This window comes from Limanda limanda, chromosome 2, assembly GCF_963576545.1.
Source record: "Limanda limanda chromosome 2, fLimLim1.1, whole genome shotgun sequence".
NCBI classification, from domain to species: Eukaryota; Metazoa; Chordata; class Actinopteri; order Pleuronectiformes; family Pleuronectidae; genus Limanda; species Limanda limanda.
The window spans coordinates 12179775-12194018 of NC_083637.1; the positions used below are offsets into that span (position 1 = coordinate 12179775).

Below are 14244 nucleotides of genomic sequence, written 5' to 3' on the forward strand. Positions count from 1 at the left end.
CTGCTCTCTCTGTCCAGACCTACCAGGGCTAGCTTGCACTGCTAATATTTAACCCCCGTTCCTTCCTTTCTGTCGACGTAATGTGTAGCACTGGAGCTAGCTGTGGCTTAGTAAGAAGAGTTCTGTCTCCAGCTCTCGTCTCCACAGGTAGAGACACACAAAGACCCCCACCAGACTCCATTTTCCCCCCTCAACGCTCAGCTCCCAAATCCAAACTGACAGCCATTCATACCCAGAATACCTGGGCGAAAGCTGAGGGGGGGAAACACTATCTAGGTGTAGCAGGCAAATCCCCTCTTGTTCGACGGATCTGTGCGGCTCCGGCGTGAGGCAACTCATCAGCACTTTTCCCCCCAATCTGCAGTGCGTTTTCTCGCCCTCTTTCTCTCTGTCTCTGGTGCTGTATGGGGGCGAAGGTTTTTCGCGCACTAGCCACACAAAGTTAGCTTGTGCTGCAGTTTTATTTGTGTACATCTCTCAGGGCCTTGGTGTGTTGTTGTTGAATGTGGATGTTGGCACCGCCGCGCCGCCTGGCATGAATGTAGCTACTCAGCAGACCAGCGCTGGCTTCTAATGATAAATCATGCAGTGTGTTAATGCAGCAGCAGAGTTGCTATAAATAGCTGCTTGAGAGGGATGCCGATTGATTCAGTACGAGAAAATAAGTGTGCTGTAAACATTTTCTGCTTGTGGTCAGTTTTAGAGTTCAAACAGCCCTTTGATTTAAAACGCACAGCTGATGAGGTAGATGAGGCAATGATTCAACCATTTCTAGACACGCTGTCATCGTCCAGACGTGCCAGGCAGATGTGTCTCAACTCCTCAGAGCTGATAAATGAATTCTGGGAGACTTGTGTCCTCAAAGGTGTCGCTAGCGTTTTCGGCGAACCCGTCTCCGTAGATCCGTGGCGTTTCAGAGAGCAGCCATTTGTTTATTTGTTTATTTAGAAGGATCCCCATTAGCTCTACCCTAAGACAGAGCTACTTTTAGTGGGGTCCACATTTAAGACATACATACAGATATCAAACATTTAAAACATACGTTAAATTACAAATATCAATAGTTAAAATACATAAAAATAATGATCATACAATTTTATAGTACAGATATCAAAAATTAACTTTGTCATGATATACAACACTGATATATCCAATTCCATAGAAGCGAAAACTGCAAACCATGTAATAGAATACTACACATGTATGTACAGTACAACACCATCTACTGTCACAAGTATGCTGTACCCAAGTGTTTCGTTATTTGCTTTTTGAACACACATTTACGTGTCACGTTTCTAATTTCTGTTGGTAGTAGGTTCCATGACCATGTTCTTTGTGGGGGTGTAGATGCCTAGTGGGGGCTTGTGTGTGCGGTCTGCCTTTTGTGCACGTGTGTGCGTGTGCGCTCGCAGGCCTGCTGACAGTGGCACTTCAGCAGAATGTTTGCCCTTTCCTCAGTTCTTTGATGTGACCAGGTCCTGCTGTGATAATGAGCCCCGTGCCCCGCCGCAAGGTGAACATCCTGCAGTTCGCCCAGGGCGCTGCCAGAGCCGAGGCCCAGCCCAGCCCCCCCCACCACACCTCCACCACACACACACTCTCTGCAAACACAACAGTGGAGCAGGCGACCTCCACTCAGCTGATAAACTCCCACTCAGTGCTTGGATAGTGCGATCGCTATGACAATACTTTGTGTGGCACGGAAAGGTTTCGCTCCCAAAATGTACCTCAGAGTACCTTACAATATATACAGTTCACACAACACAACAATATGACTGAATATGGTGATTAATATCAGTGTTTCACAAATTGAAATATATTATGGATGCTATATGAAAACTTGAATACAAAACTTAGGAAAATTGTCTATGCATTTAAAGGATACCTGTGATGATGCGCTATATTTTTTTATTTTAAGTCAAGTAAGTGAATTCCATTTAAATATAAAGATTACACTAACTACTAGAATACATACCTCATCTGACATGCCTGTTTAACTTTAAAATAGAAAAATAAAAAGGAATACAATCGTAAAATAATCAAAATGTAGGATCTGTGATATATCTTAAAGTTTCAATATTACATTTTTTATGTTTGAAGTCGATTGGATGAACAGTTTTCAAGCAGACAAAAGGACAGACTGGATGAGATTTCTCCATTGAAAGTCAGACTGAAACTTCTGTGTTTAAACCACATTTATTTTAAAATTAATATATTGCTAGCTTTTTTGACAGTAATGAAATAAAATATAAATTACCTCAAGCATCGTCCTTGAACTATGTTTTACAGTTTTATGGTATTATATCAGACAAATTACTTGGGCTTTTCTATTTTGGATGCAATCGGATAAAAAAAAATTAACACTTTCATATCGCAACAACATAATTCCAGCAAAAGATACTGCACAATGATATTGAACCCTCCCTCAGTCCTATTCCTAGTCCTCTACTTCAAACAGTCATGACCTCTTGAATGACCTTACAAAGCAGCAGCTCTTTAAAAACAAACTGTGGCTCTGTAGTCACACTTCTTAACTCTGTAGCTTAACAGGGAAGAAAAACAGCAGCTGGATAATTTCCTGACATTCTCTCGCTCTTCCACAGGTTTTTAATAGCATCGCGACATATAGAAAAATTAAGAGTTGAACAGCGGATAGAGTCTTTTCATCTGGGGAGGCATATTTCACACAAATTAAAGTCTTTGCACGTTTTGAATGCCAGTGTGAGAGCTTGCGCGCTCGGTTCGCTCGGAGCACACACGCTCCATGCCAGCTGAAGGATGATGGGTAATCCACCTCGTTCTATTCAGTTGTGCTTGTTTGCGGTGGAAAAACTTGGCTGATAATAGCTCCTTTGTGTTCATGTGTAGCATGTATGTGTTAAATGCATTAATCTCGTGGTTGTTGCAGGCTCCGATCCTGTGCATCACGCCTGCATTTTAAAGCATGTCTATTGAGTTGTTTTTATCTTTTTTGGGGGTGTGGTTTCTATGTTTATTCAGTGGCACGCAAACTGTCATGTGTGTGTTAATGTCAAGGGTTTGACTTTTGGCTTGTGGGTCATGGTGGTATTTGTCACAAGTTTTCGGACACATCAGATTTGTACTGCCACTAAAGCCACAACACTGTATACACATGCTTTATTTTGCTATTAGTCACTAAGCACCCCTCTGCTTTAAGTTTGTGTTATCGCTCAGACATTTTCTTTCCATTTAACCAGCCGGCCTCAACCCTCAGTATCATTGCGTCTTCTTCACCCTTCGGACTCCCTGTAGCGCACCAGGATTTATAACTAAATTTTAAAGAAGGGGGAGAAGAAGAGGGGTTTTTTTGGGTGGGGAGGGGGTCACAGATGTAAATTTCTCTCCAGGGCAGGCTTTCCCTGTTATCCGTAGCCTCCTCCACGCCTGTCCCTGTGGTTGGCTTCACTTGTTCGTCTCATTACCCGGGGCGCGTGGCGCTCCTTCGCTTGCTGCCGGCCTGGCTTTCTTCTCCATTAATTGGGGTTCGTTACATTAAGCCCCCTGGCCAAGGGGCCATCCTGCCAATAAAACATTCCATTTTTAGCACTATGCTCAAAGCTGTTGGGGTTCAACCCGCTCTACGAATGGTAATTGGTTATTTATTTAAGCTTCCTCAGGTTGGTCTCTACTGGTTTTGGTGAAAAAGAGGGAGGGGTGGATTGAGATGCTGTTCCCTTTTCTTTCCTGTGTTCAGAGACTGTGGCCAAGAGTGTTTGCTCACCGTTGTTGGGAGAAGGTTGGACATCTTGCACACAAACACACCTGAGAGTGAACACCTGGTCTGAGGGTGACTAGGGTTTCAGCAATGGGCACGCCCTCGCTTCATACTCAAACTTTCAGCATTTACAGAGGCGTTCTGTTCTGTCTGTGAACTATTCATCTTTATGAGCCACATTGTCAGTGGAGACAGTAGCTAAGGACTGTTTAAACAATCTCAAAAGGGTGTGTGCTCTCGACCAGTGATTCACTGTTACTGTAAAACATGTCCTCAGGTGGGAATCACGAGATTTTATTAAAGATTCCAGACAAACACTTGATGATGCTACTTGCTCGCTTTCTTGCCTCATCTTTTTTTCTCTTATATTTTTTGTATGTATCCTCTTCCTCTGGAGTGCAGGAAATCCCCTGAGTATGTGAGGTTGGGTTTTGAGGTGAGAAGGGCATCTTGGTAAAAAGATTTAGCAGCATGGGAATCCACAGCCACCACCACTTGAGCTGCCGTCTCCCCAGCTGTTTGTGAAACACCTCACATGGTTTCTGCACGCTTGATTGTAGCTGCAGGCAGAAAGAGTCCTCATTGCATATAAATTACAGAAGTGGGAAGTGATTATTATAAAATTCCTGCTTTCCCTTTTTTCCACTCCACTCTGCAGAAGTGGTATAATTGAGTGGAGCACAAAAGCCGTGCTGTGAGGGGAGAGAGGGAGAGAGATGCTAAAAAGGCAATATTGCAGGGATAGTTACTCCAGATACCACATAGACACACATTTAAACACACACACTCGTGCTCAGCAGCCGTGGCAGCGTGGTGGTGGAATTTGACAGAATACAAGCTCCGAGACACCGGCGTGCCGTCAGAAAAATCCTCCCCCAGAAAAAAACAAAAAGGAAACAAAAATGAAACGTCCCATTTCCCCACCCCCAATTTCAGATGGCACGCCAAGTCACTGGCTCCCCGCGCTGAAACACACTGGAGTGTCTCCTCCACGGAGGGCGCGCTGCCAGCTCCAGTTCCACACAATGAATTTCTCTTAAAACCACATCTGAGGGGCTCTTTAAAAGGGCCGGCCAAGCCTGCATATGGAATTCCAAATGGAACGTTTTCTTTTCAGTCCTTGCAGCCTCTCCTCTTTCGCTCTCCCTGAAAAATATGAATAGAGAGATCCTAAGCCTATTATTTCTCCTGTATAATAAAAGGGACCTCCAATATGGCCGCCCTCCATTTGCAACACCGCTGCTGCCACTGTGGTTGTTGTTTTTTTCCGATTCGGCACAGGGGGTTGAAGGGGGGATCAGATCGCTGTGACGCGGATGTCATTGTCGTGGTCAGTTGAGTGTCTACACCCTCCAGGAAATTGGTAGAATGGTGTCGTGGGCACAGCAAGCAAACAAGTCTCCACCTGGAAGTATTAACACAGTGGCTCCATAACATCAGTTGGCCCATAATCACTGTAACGTTAAAGAGACAGCAAAAACATAGTGTTTAACCATAATACAGCGATATGACAGAGAGATGAAGATTTATGAAGCCTAAATTACAATTCATTGCCGTTCATCTCTTCCTCAGGTTTTAGCCTGGCATGCAGTTTGTGTAAGTGCGACCAAACAGCCATAAATTCTCTATTGGTCACAGAGGCCTGCAATTTCTCCCTGGTGGATTTGGCCACAAGGGAGGCAGTTTATTAAGAAGTTGACAAAAATAGATTTGACAGCTGTAACTGGGACGAGCACCAAGCTTTCTGCACCTTCCTGTTCTCCTGCAGTATCATAGTTTGTACAGGAACAGGTGTGAGAGACTAACTTTTGTCTCCACTTGCCTTTTTTCCCCCTGCCCCCTTCGCCACGAGTTGGAGAAGACTTCCAGCTAAAATGATAATCCCCCAGGTTCTTATCTCCTTCTCAAAGGATAGCAAATGGGGGTTGAGAGGCGTAAAATAATATGGGTGAGAATGCTATCATTTAGCCCCTGGTGTAGGCATGTCCCAGCCGCCCCGGTCCTGGTTAGCCCTCCTTCGGGGTTAGCGGCCCTACTAATAAGCCCTCCCCTCTGAAGGATGAGGTCTGACTCCCCCCCCCACACCCACAGATTATCCCATCACCTTTGACTCTTGTTAGCTGGGGTCAGAAAGCCCGACCCACCTGGACTGGTGTGAAAAGAGAATCCTGCATCATGGCTTAATTAGTTTTCAGGCAGGATTTGTCTCTCAACCTGAAGTTGTACCAATGTGGTCTGTGGTGGATGACTAATATGGAACTGGGGGGGGGGGGGGGGACAACAAAACTGACCATGGGAGATGAAATTCTTCGGCTGATTAAGAGCCTGATGTGGATGACGCTTCATGCGGTTGGGGACACTGAGCTCTTTTTGGAAACGCAGCACACACACATACTGGCCTTTGTGTTCCTGGTTTGGACATTCCCAGAAGCTGGAGAGCGGGAGGGAGGGAGGTATTAAGTTGAGAGTCGTGCCAGCCGGCGAGAGGTCCGGGAAAACTCAGACATTCCAGCCACCTCTGTGTCCAGGGCGTTGTGTGTGTCTGTCTGTGTGTGTGTCGGTGTGTGTGTGTTGGACTAGAAGGTGCACCAATCGCCAGTTAGCACCATAGGAATGTCACCTCGGCACACGCACACCTCACTGGGACACCGAGCGCTAATAAAGAGCGGTCCCATGATTACGTCGTCTCCTCAGAATTTAAATTTAGATGTGTATCTTCAACAACATTTACTAATCAGGTGACATTCCCATGGGAGCATCTGATTACCATTTCATGAGGCCTTTTTTTTCTCCTGCCTTTGATCCAAAGCTTCTGGGTGCTGTTTGGCGTAAGACGCGTCTCACCCAGCGGTGAACCGATGTCTCTCCGATTAGCCATATATCCTGCCGAGGTGATATTTTGACTCCAGCTCAGCTCTGGGCTCCGATTGTAAATAGTAGATTTAGCATGGCTAAGCACTACCATGTGTTCGGTGCTGCTGAAGCATGTAAGCGCTGTCGGCTGGGGGGTTGGGTCCGGGTTTTCTTTGGGTCCGGCTCGGCCTATTTTAGTTGGTCAGGAGGAAAGGGTTCGATCTGAGTCAGCCGGGGATGGGGAGGGGGGGCGGGGGCTTGTGGCCGGCCCACTGTTGACGTGATTACCCCTGCATTAAGTACCACTGCAGACATCTGTCTCACTCGCGCTCTCCCTCCATGGCCAACCCCCCCTTTCTTCTCCTCCTCCTCCATCCCTCATCTTTCCTTCCCCCGGCTCTTGCTCTGTAATGAACTCCCCTTATTCACCAGCTAATGACTCCCTTTGATCTCCCGCCTAAGACCTCTGCTCTAACTCTACCCTGTGAGTCTCTTTTTCTCTCCCCTCTCTCCCTCGCTCCTATTCGCTCCAGCTCTGCTCACATCTTTCTCTCTTTAACTGTCTCAAACAGGCTCCTGCACCTCTTTGACTTGTTTTTTTCCACCTTGTTTTTCCTCTTTGCTTGAGGGACTAGTGTTTTTTTAATCCTGCTGACCTAGGCTTAACAAAGTTTTTGAGGTGCATCTATCACATAATTCCAGAAATCTGTCATACTGTGGCTTTCATAGTTTGAAAACTGTGCGATCATCATATCTGCTTCACACTGTGCATGTGTATTGGTAAGGGCCCAAGGAAGTGCAGTGTTGATACAGTTTGGGTCGAGTTGAGTGTCGCAGAACTTTGTGTAAGCAGGTGAACAGCTCTTTGTGCGGCAGCGGTGTTGTGTCTCCAGTCTTCTGCTTCTGAGTCCCACAGTCCGTCTAAACTCGCAGCGTCTTAATAACTGAGTGTCATGTTTAAAGTTTCAGAAAGAAAACTGCAACCACTCCACAGGCCAAGTAAACAGCCCATTCCAAACAGCAGGTTGACAACAAACATTAAACTAGTAAACTGAAAGAATTATTTTTTAACTTTTTCTTGACCATACTCTAGAAGCTTCACTCACATATATAAGGAGACTGTTCTGCACAGTAGACCACCCGCACCCAGGGCCGTACCAGTCCCCGCATCATGTGACTGGGAGAGGACGGAGCCATATTGCACATTGAATAGTGTTTCTGAAGCTCATGCATATTGTCATCATCACTCTTTCTTATTGTTTTTTAAATATCTCCTTTTGTTTTTCTCCGCAGTCCAACAAAGTCCCCGTGGTGCAACCGTCCCATGCGGTCCACCCACTCACCCCGCTGATCACGTACAGTGACGAGCACTTCGCTCTAGGATCTCACTCCGGACATCATCACCAGGATGGCAACAACAAACAAGGTAGAGAGCAAAGCATGACACAGCAATAACAGCCTGGGCACCGACTGTGTGGCAGCTGAGTCAAATATAAACAGACATGATTTTGCTCATGAGTCATTTAGAGAGCAATTTGTTTAATTCAATTGGCTCTATCAGAACTTTGTGTATGATCTGTGTTCCCAGATATTTTGGATGTTCTTGTCGTCCTGTTGTCTAATAAGTTCAATGTGGTAATATTTTCTAAATAAGACCTTTCTTTTTCCTCTGAGCTTCTGAAGTAAGTAAGAGAAGGACAGCTTATCAGGCTTATTCAAACTTTTTCTCTCAATCTTATTCTTATACCTTTGCTGATCTGCTGATACTGTACCGAGTATCAATCTGACATCAGAACTATTTAAGATTTGTATACCAGACTGTGTAGAACTCTGTGACTGACTGACTGACGCTGTCCCTAACAATATGACACCAGTGATCGGCCGTTTCCCATCGATTGTTGCTGTTTGAAAAAGGTTTGGCGTAAACTACAGTTATATCATCAGGGAGTGTTACTGATGTCTGTTGGCCCCTCCAGTTCTCTCTGCTCCAGTGTTTGTCAAATTCTGCCTACGTCCTAAAAAACGACATGGCTGTCGGGGCAGCGTGCGTGGCTAAAGCCAAAACTACCAGTGATACGCCAAGTTTACATTGGCTGACAAAGCTGTGATGTGCCCTGCAGGAGAGATACTCTGAGGCAGTAGGTTTCCATTACTGACCTGTGCCGCACACATCAACTGTGCAGAAATAAAATGCGCCCAACTGCACATGGTAATGCATCAGGGCATCGCCTTGAATTTGTAAAAGTATCTTGTAGATTTTCCCTCTTTCATCATATATTGAGTGGGAACACCGGTAATGAACTGATAAACAAAACAAAGCTTTTTATCAATCAATCAATCAATCAAGTTTTATTTGATTAGCCCATATTCACAAATCACAATTTGTCTCATAGGGCTTTAACATGGTGTGACATCCTCTGTCCTTAACCCTCAACAAGAGTAAGGACAAAACTACAAAAACCCGTTTAACAGGTAAAAATATGTTGAAATCTCAGCGAGAGCCACATGTGAGGGATCCCTCTCCCAGGACGGACAGAAGTGCAATAGATTTCAAGCGTAAGAAAACATCATCAGGATTAAAGTTTTTAGCAGCATCGATGAGGGTAAACATTTTTCAATACTATATTTGAAGCAGTCCTGCTGCAATCATAGTCTTTTAGTGATGCTTTATATGATGTTACTCTTTTGATGGGTTTTAATAAAAATATTGCCTGTCTGTTATAAACTGTTAAAGTTTTACATCATTCGTAAATAAACAGGCCTAATTAGTCTTGTTGGTTTGAGAATAAAATACGATTTTTATTCAGGTCACGCTGAATGGTGAACTTAGTCTGCAACCAAACCAAACAATTACCTGATTATTTTTAACATACCTGCCCACACTCAGGATTCAATAGAGACACTCAAACCACAATGTGTCACAGTGAAGTCATCCCTGCTGTCAGCTGTGAGCGTGAACTCATTTGAAGCCGCCTGTGGGACGGCGCGCTCGGCTCGGCTGCCCTCTCCCTCTGCATCCGGCACCTCTCTGCAACAACATCAAGCTGCAGCTCTGACAGCTGCCGAGAAGCTCCGCAGCAATTTGCACGAGCTCCTCAGCCCCGGCGCAGCTGGAGACTCTGGCAGCTTCTCTTGAAAGCGAAACAGACGCGAACCCTCCGTAGTTTTGTCCCGCACCTTTTCTCTTCGCGAGACTTTCTTCTCCCGTGGCTGACAGTTGAAAAGGGAAGAGAGGAATGAGACAGTATGTAGGCGATGATGAAGATGATGATGATGATGAGGTTCTGAGGGACCAACTATAAATAACAAAATGAAGTGAGTACACAGCTTAGTGAGATGAAGGGAGTTAGACATACAAAGAATTTGTGCTCCACTTATGCCAGAGGAATCGTGCAGCCGACACGTTTTCTTGAATATTTTTCTAACGGAAGCAGGAAAGAGTTGTGTTGACACGGAACTAAGCAATAGATACACAGAGCACACACTCGACCTCAGAAAATTGTTGTCATATCGTAACATTCTCCATGTTACTTTTTTTGTTTGCTTTCCAGTCCACAGAGATCCACTGAGTTTCTGACAAACGCATTCGAGCGCATAGAACCCCCCCCCGAGGTCTTTTTCTTACTATATTTGATCTTTGCACTCGCAGCCCAACAGAAATCCATGTCCAAGCGATGCACTTGCAGAATTAGCTGCAAATGATTTCCCCAGGCATATTCATGTGTGTATACCAGCAGAGCTAAGCTGAAGATGCTTAAAACGAAGCCTCTCTTATTCTCTTTCTTGCTGTCCCTCCCTCCCTCTCTCTTTCTCTCTCGATATCGTATCGACCAATTGATGCGCTGCCTTCCTTAGCGGCCTCAGACTTTGATCTGCTCGTTAATTATGAAAAACAATCATGGATTTCTCATTATGAGCTCTAATATGCACAGGGCTGCAATGCAGGGTGGAAGTTTGGGCATAGGGGGGGGGCCCTTTGAACATTTTACACTCAAACCTTTACATTGTATTTTGTTTTTAAAAAAGATGGGAACACTGATTTGAATACAGAATATTTTACACTGAGAAATCGTGTCAGTGTTGCGTGTTTGGCGAGGAAATGCGAGTGTGAAGCACTGCTGGGTGTCAACGGGAACGTGTGAATGGGGGGGAGAGAGTAATTAGGCACCTTAGGGGTGTGAGTGACAAGGTTAACACGCTGGGGCTCTCTTCTCCCTCGCCGCCTCACCCCCTTGCCTCCTTCCCTTCTGCCCTCAGGAGGGCCCTGAGGAGTGTTCGCTGGTGGATTAGTGGGCAGAGGATAGTGCTACGCGCGCTATGAATCCAGCGTTGCAACATTGGCTTTGGAGATATAAGCCCCTCGCTCACCCTGCCTCTCAGAGGAGGGAGGCCCCCTCAGACCACAGCTCGGAGAGACAGAAAGAAGAGGAAGAGAAAAGATAGAGGCAGGGAGAAAAGACTGGCTCCAGCAGGGATTAGAAGATGGTGCTAATCTGGAGGCATTTGCCCTCTTTTCTTTGTGCGCGTGTTTGAGCATACGTGTAGAAACACTCCGCCTGTCCGTGAACAGCATTTCTCTATCAGGATCATAGAATCACTTCCCTTTGCTCTGAAATGGGAAAAAAAACAAATCGGTATCGCATGAATAGATAGAGGCAATACATTTTCGTACAATTTCTCATTAAGAGACCCCTCGACCTTGAAGCCCAGTAGGAGCAGGCGAGTCGGAGATGGAGGAGCTTAGTCCTGGAGATCCACTGACAGTTAGTCCAAGTCAATCCCGTGTCTACAGGGAGCGCTGCAGCCTCGGCCACAAAGAGGGCTGCTTCAATTAACCAGCTTAAATACACTAAACCACACTGGAAGGAATCTGGCTAAGCGGAGAAAATATCCTCCTTTCCTGCCGGGTGATAATGTGAGGTCAGAAGGCGCGTTCAATTCCCAACATGTGCAATGTCCTTGATTCAGGGTAGAAGATTGAAATGAGTAATAAAATGGATTTTGAACAACATTGTTTTTTTTTAAGATTTCAATATATAATATGTCACAATCCCTCATTAAAATGTCTAAAAACAACTTGACCTATGTTATATATTTTTTGAACTGTATACTTACATTATCCAAAATGTTTCCGACAATGTTTAAACCTCAAGAAATCCACAAATGTATTTTGTTCGCCTTTAAATGGCATCATATCTGCTTGACCTGTGGCTTCTCCCGTCTCCGCTATAACGTCTTGGTCAATTGATTTATCATGAAGGAAAAACAAACTGCTAGCCCGTTATTTCCTTCCACTGTTTGAAACGGATCACGATTATTCGGTAACGGTTGCTACACGTTCTCTTGCTGAAGCTCACAGGGGAACCAACCGTCTATGATTATGGGACAAGAAACGGTGGTGAACACAGAAACTCCCATGATCCCGCACTAGTTCACAATGTCATCAAGCTAGGTTTTTTGTAATTGTTTTGATAATAGGACCCCTAGAGGCCGAAGTTGCATATTATACATTTAAGGTTGGAATACAGTCTATTTGAGTTTCCTCAGTTGTGACCTTAACGGCTCTAAAAAAGGATGGTGAATAAACCTCAAGTTCTATTTTTGTCTAGAATAAATGTTCAGAATCATTAATCAGTCCAACCTTATACGCCTTCTCTCCTGAGGCCGATCCTTGATACAAAACCTCAGAATACCTACTAGTACAGATGTCGTAGGAGGGATTTTGCGGAATGCCAACATGCAGTATATATTTTTTCGTACCATTTGTGTAATATCTAACTCCTCTGCACCATTGTTGTGTTGCAGGAATGCAAAGGCATCACCAGGGCCCGGACATGACCAACTTCTACTCCCTATCACCTGGAGGAGTGGGACAGATCACGCCACCACTGGGATGGTGAGTCGCAGACGGACAAGACAAAAACATGTGCAGTCGATTCGCGTAAACAGGGATCAATTACTACCCCGTCTTCCCACATCAGATGCAAACTGACACGGTGCTGGCTTTATGCACTGACTGTAGGCAAGCTGGCCTTCAGCAGCAGCAGCAGCAGCAGCAGCCTTCCCAGGGAGGTCTGCCTCTGGCTCTTCCTGCCGAGCGGCTGCGGCTTCAGCCACACCAGCTCCTCTTTTTCCCCGAGCACACATGTCAAACACATCACCGCATACGTGCCCCTGCATAACCATATGGCTGCTTAACCCCCATCAAAGGTTTTTTGGAAGCACTTTTCTCTCTGAGCCCCACTTCATGTTTGTGAAGTGCTTTTTTTAGTGTCTTTTACCTCCATTTCCTGTACTTTTTCATCCCTTTTTTTTTTGCCCAACATCTCTTGCAGTCTTTCTTTCTTCTTCCTTGCTATCTTTTTCTCCGTCAGTGTGATGCTGGCAGAGACAGGGCTCCAGGCACACACTGAGTGATGCCAGATGTAAGGTGCGGGATCAGGCGACTGGTGAAGCCCAGGCAGCCCTCCACCCCTCCTTAGACCTCTTTACATCTGAATAACTATAATATAAGAGCCCATTTTTGATTTAGGAACTTCTCCCTAAGCAGGAACTTTTTCTTAGGTACTTACCCACTTTTCCTGAGGGAATAACTTTACTGTAATTCAGAAAAAAAATATGATAAATTAACTTACAACTGTGTAGAAGTGTTTAGTGGTTTCTTGCTTCCTGCCACAACCATCTAGATTCATAGTGCAAGTTGAGAATTACTGATATGTTCGGCCAACATTTAGAATTTTACCGTGTTGTTTTTGGTCATTTTCATTTACCCAGCATGAAATTATCATAATGACTGCTGTCATTAAGCCAGACCTCTCCCCCTGGGCATTAAAGCTTTACTCTGCTTCTCTACTGTAACAGAGCAAGAAATAGGTTGATGAAATCAGTCATTAAAAAAAGATCTAGAACGAGTAGAACTACACGTACAAGCAGTTAAGGACCCAGCTGTCATTCTTTCTAAATATTAAGCATTGAAAATCTAACCACAACAAGACAAGCATGTGGACTTGTTTCCTTCCTTTTTTCTTACTGTCATTTCCGCCCTTTTTTTTCTCACTTAAGTGACCTTTACGAGACCCTGTCCTTACCACTGACCTTCTCCTTGCTCTCTGGCTAATTAAAGTGCATGTTGTCCACTGTTATTGCAGGTTCTCACACCACATGGTGCCTGGCCCCCCAGGCCCTCACGCCACAGGGATCCCCCACCCGGCCATCGTCAACCCGCAGGTCAAACACGAGCCACCGCATGAAACAGACATCATGCACATGTGAGTCTCGCAAACGCAGAATGACATTTTATCAAACACTTCCATACTTGTCTGGGTTTTTAATAGCTTTTAAGGTCTCTACTTTCTCCCCTCACCCCCTCTATCACGATTTTTCTGAGACGACATACTTCCAGGTATTCGAGCACTCTGCCACTGCAGCAGGCCATCGCTGAACAAACCCTCAGTCAGAGCCTTGTTCTCATTGCCTTGATGTGAGCAGATAAGCAGCCAGGGCCCGTGCTCCGCTGATAACAGGCCTGTGCTTCATTTGGCCTCAGGGATCACAACACACTTAGCCAGCCACAGATACAGGTCCCAGATTAGTGCCTGGATGAACTGAATTCACATCCCCAGTGTGCGCAGTGGGAAATCTGATATTTACATTAT

General features: G+C 45.2%; 1 protein-coding gene across 1 annotated transcript in view; it reads left to right on the plus strand.

Moving 5' to 3' along the window:
• Nucleotides 1-14244, plus strand: part of lef1 (lymphoid enhancer-binding factor 1) — a 40941-nt gene that overhangs the window by 14692 nt on the left and 12005 nt on the right. The window contains exons 4-6 of the mRNA XM_061092415.1: nt 7883-8015; nt 12395-12485; nt 13738-13857. Coding sequence (XP_060948398.1) covers nt 7883-8015; nt 12395-12485; nt 13738-13857 — 344 coding nt within the window. The remainder of the gene's footprint in view (nt 1-7882; nt 8016-12394; nt 12486-13737; nt 13858-14244) is intronic.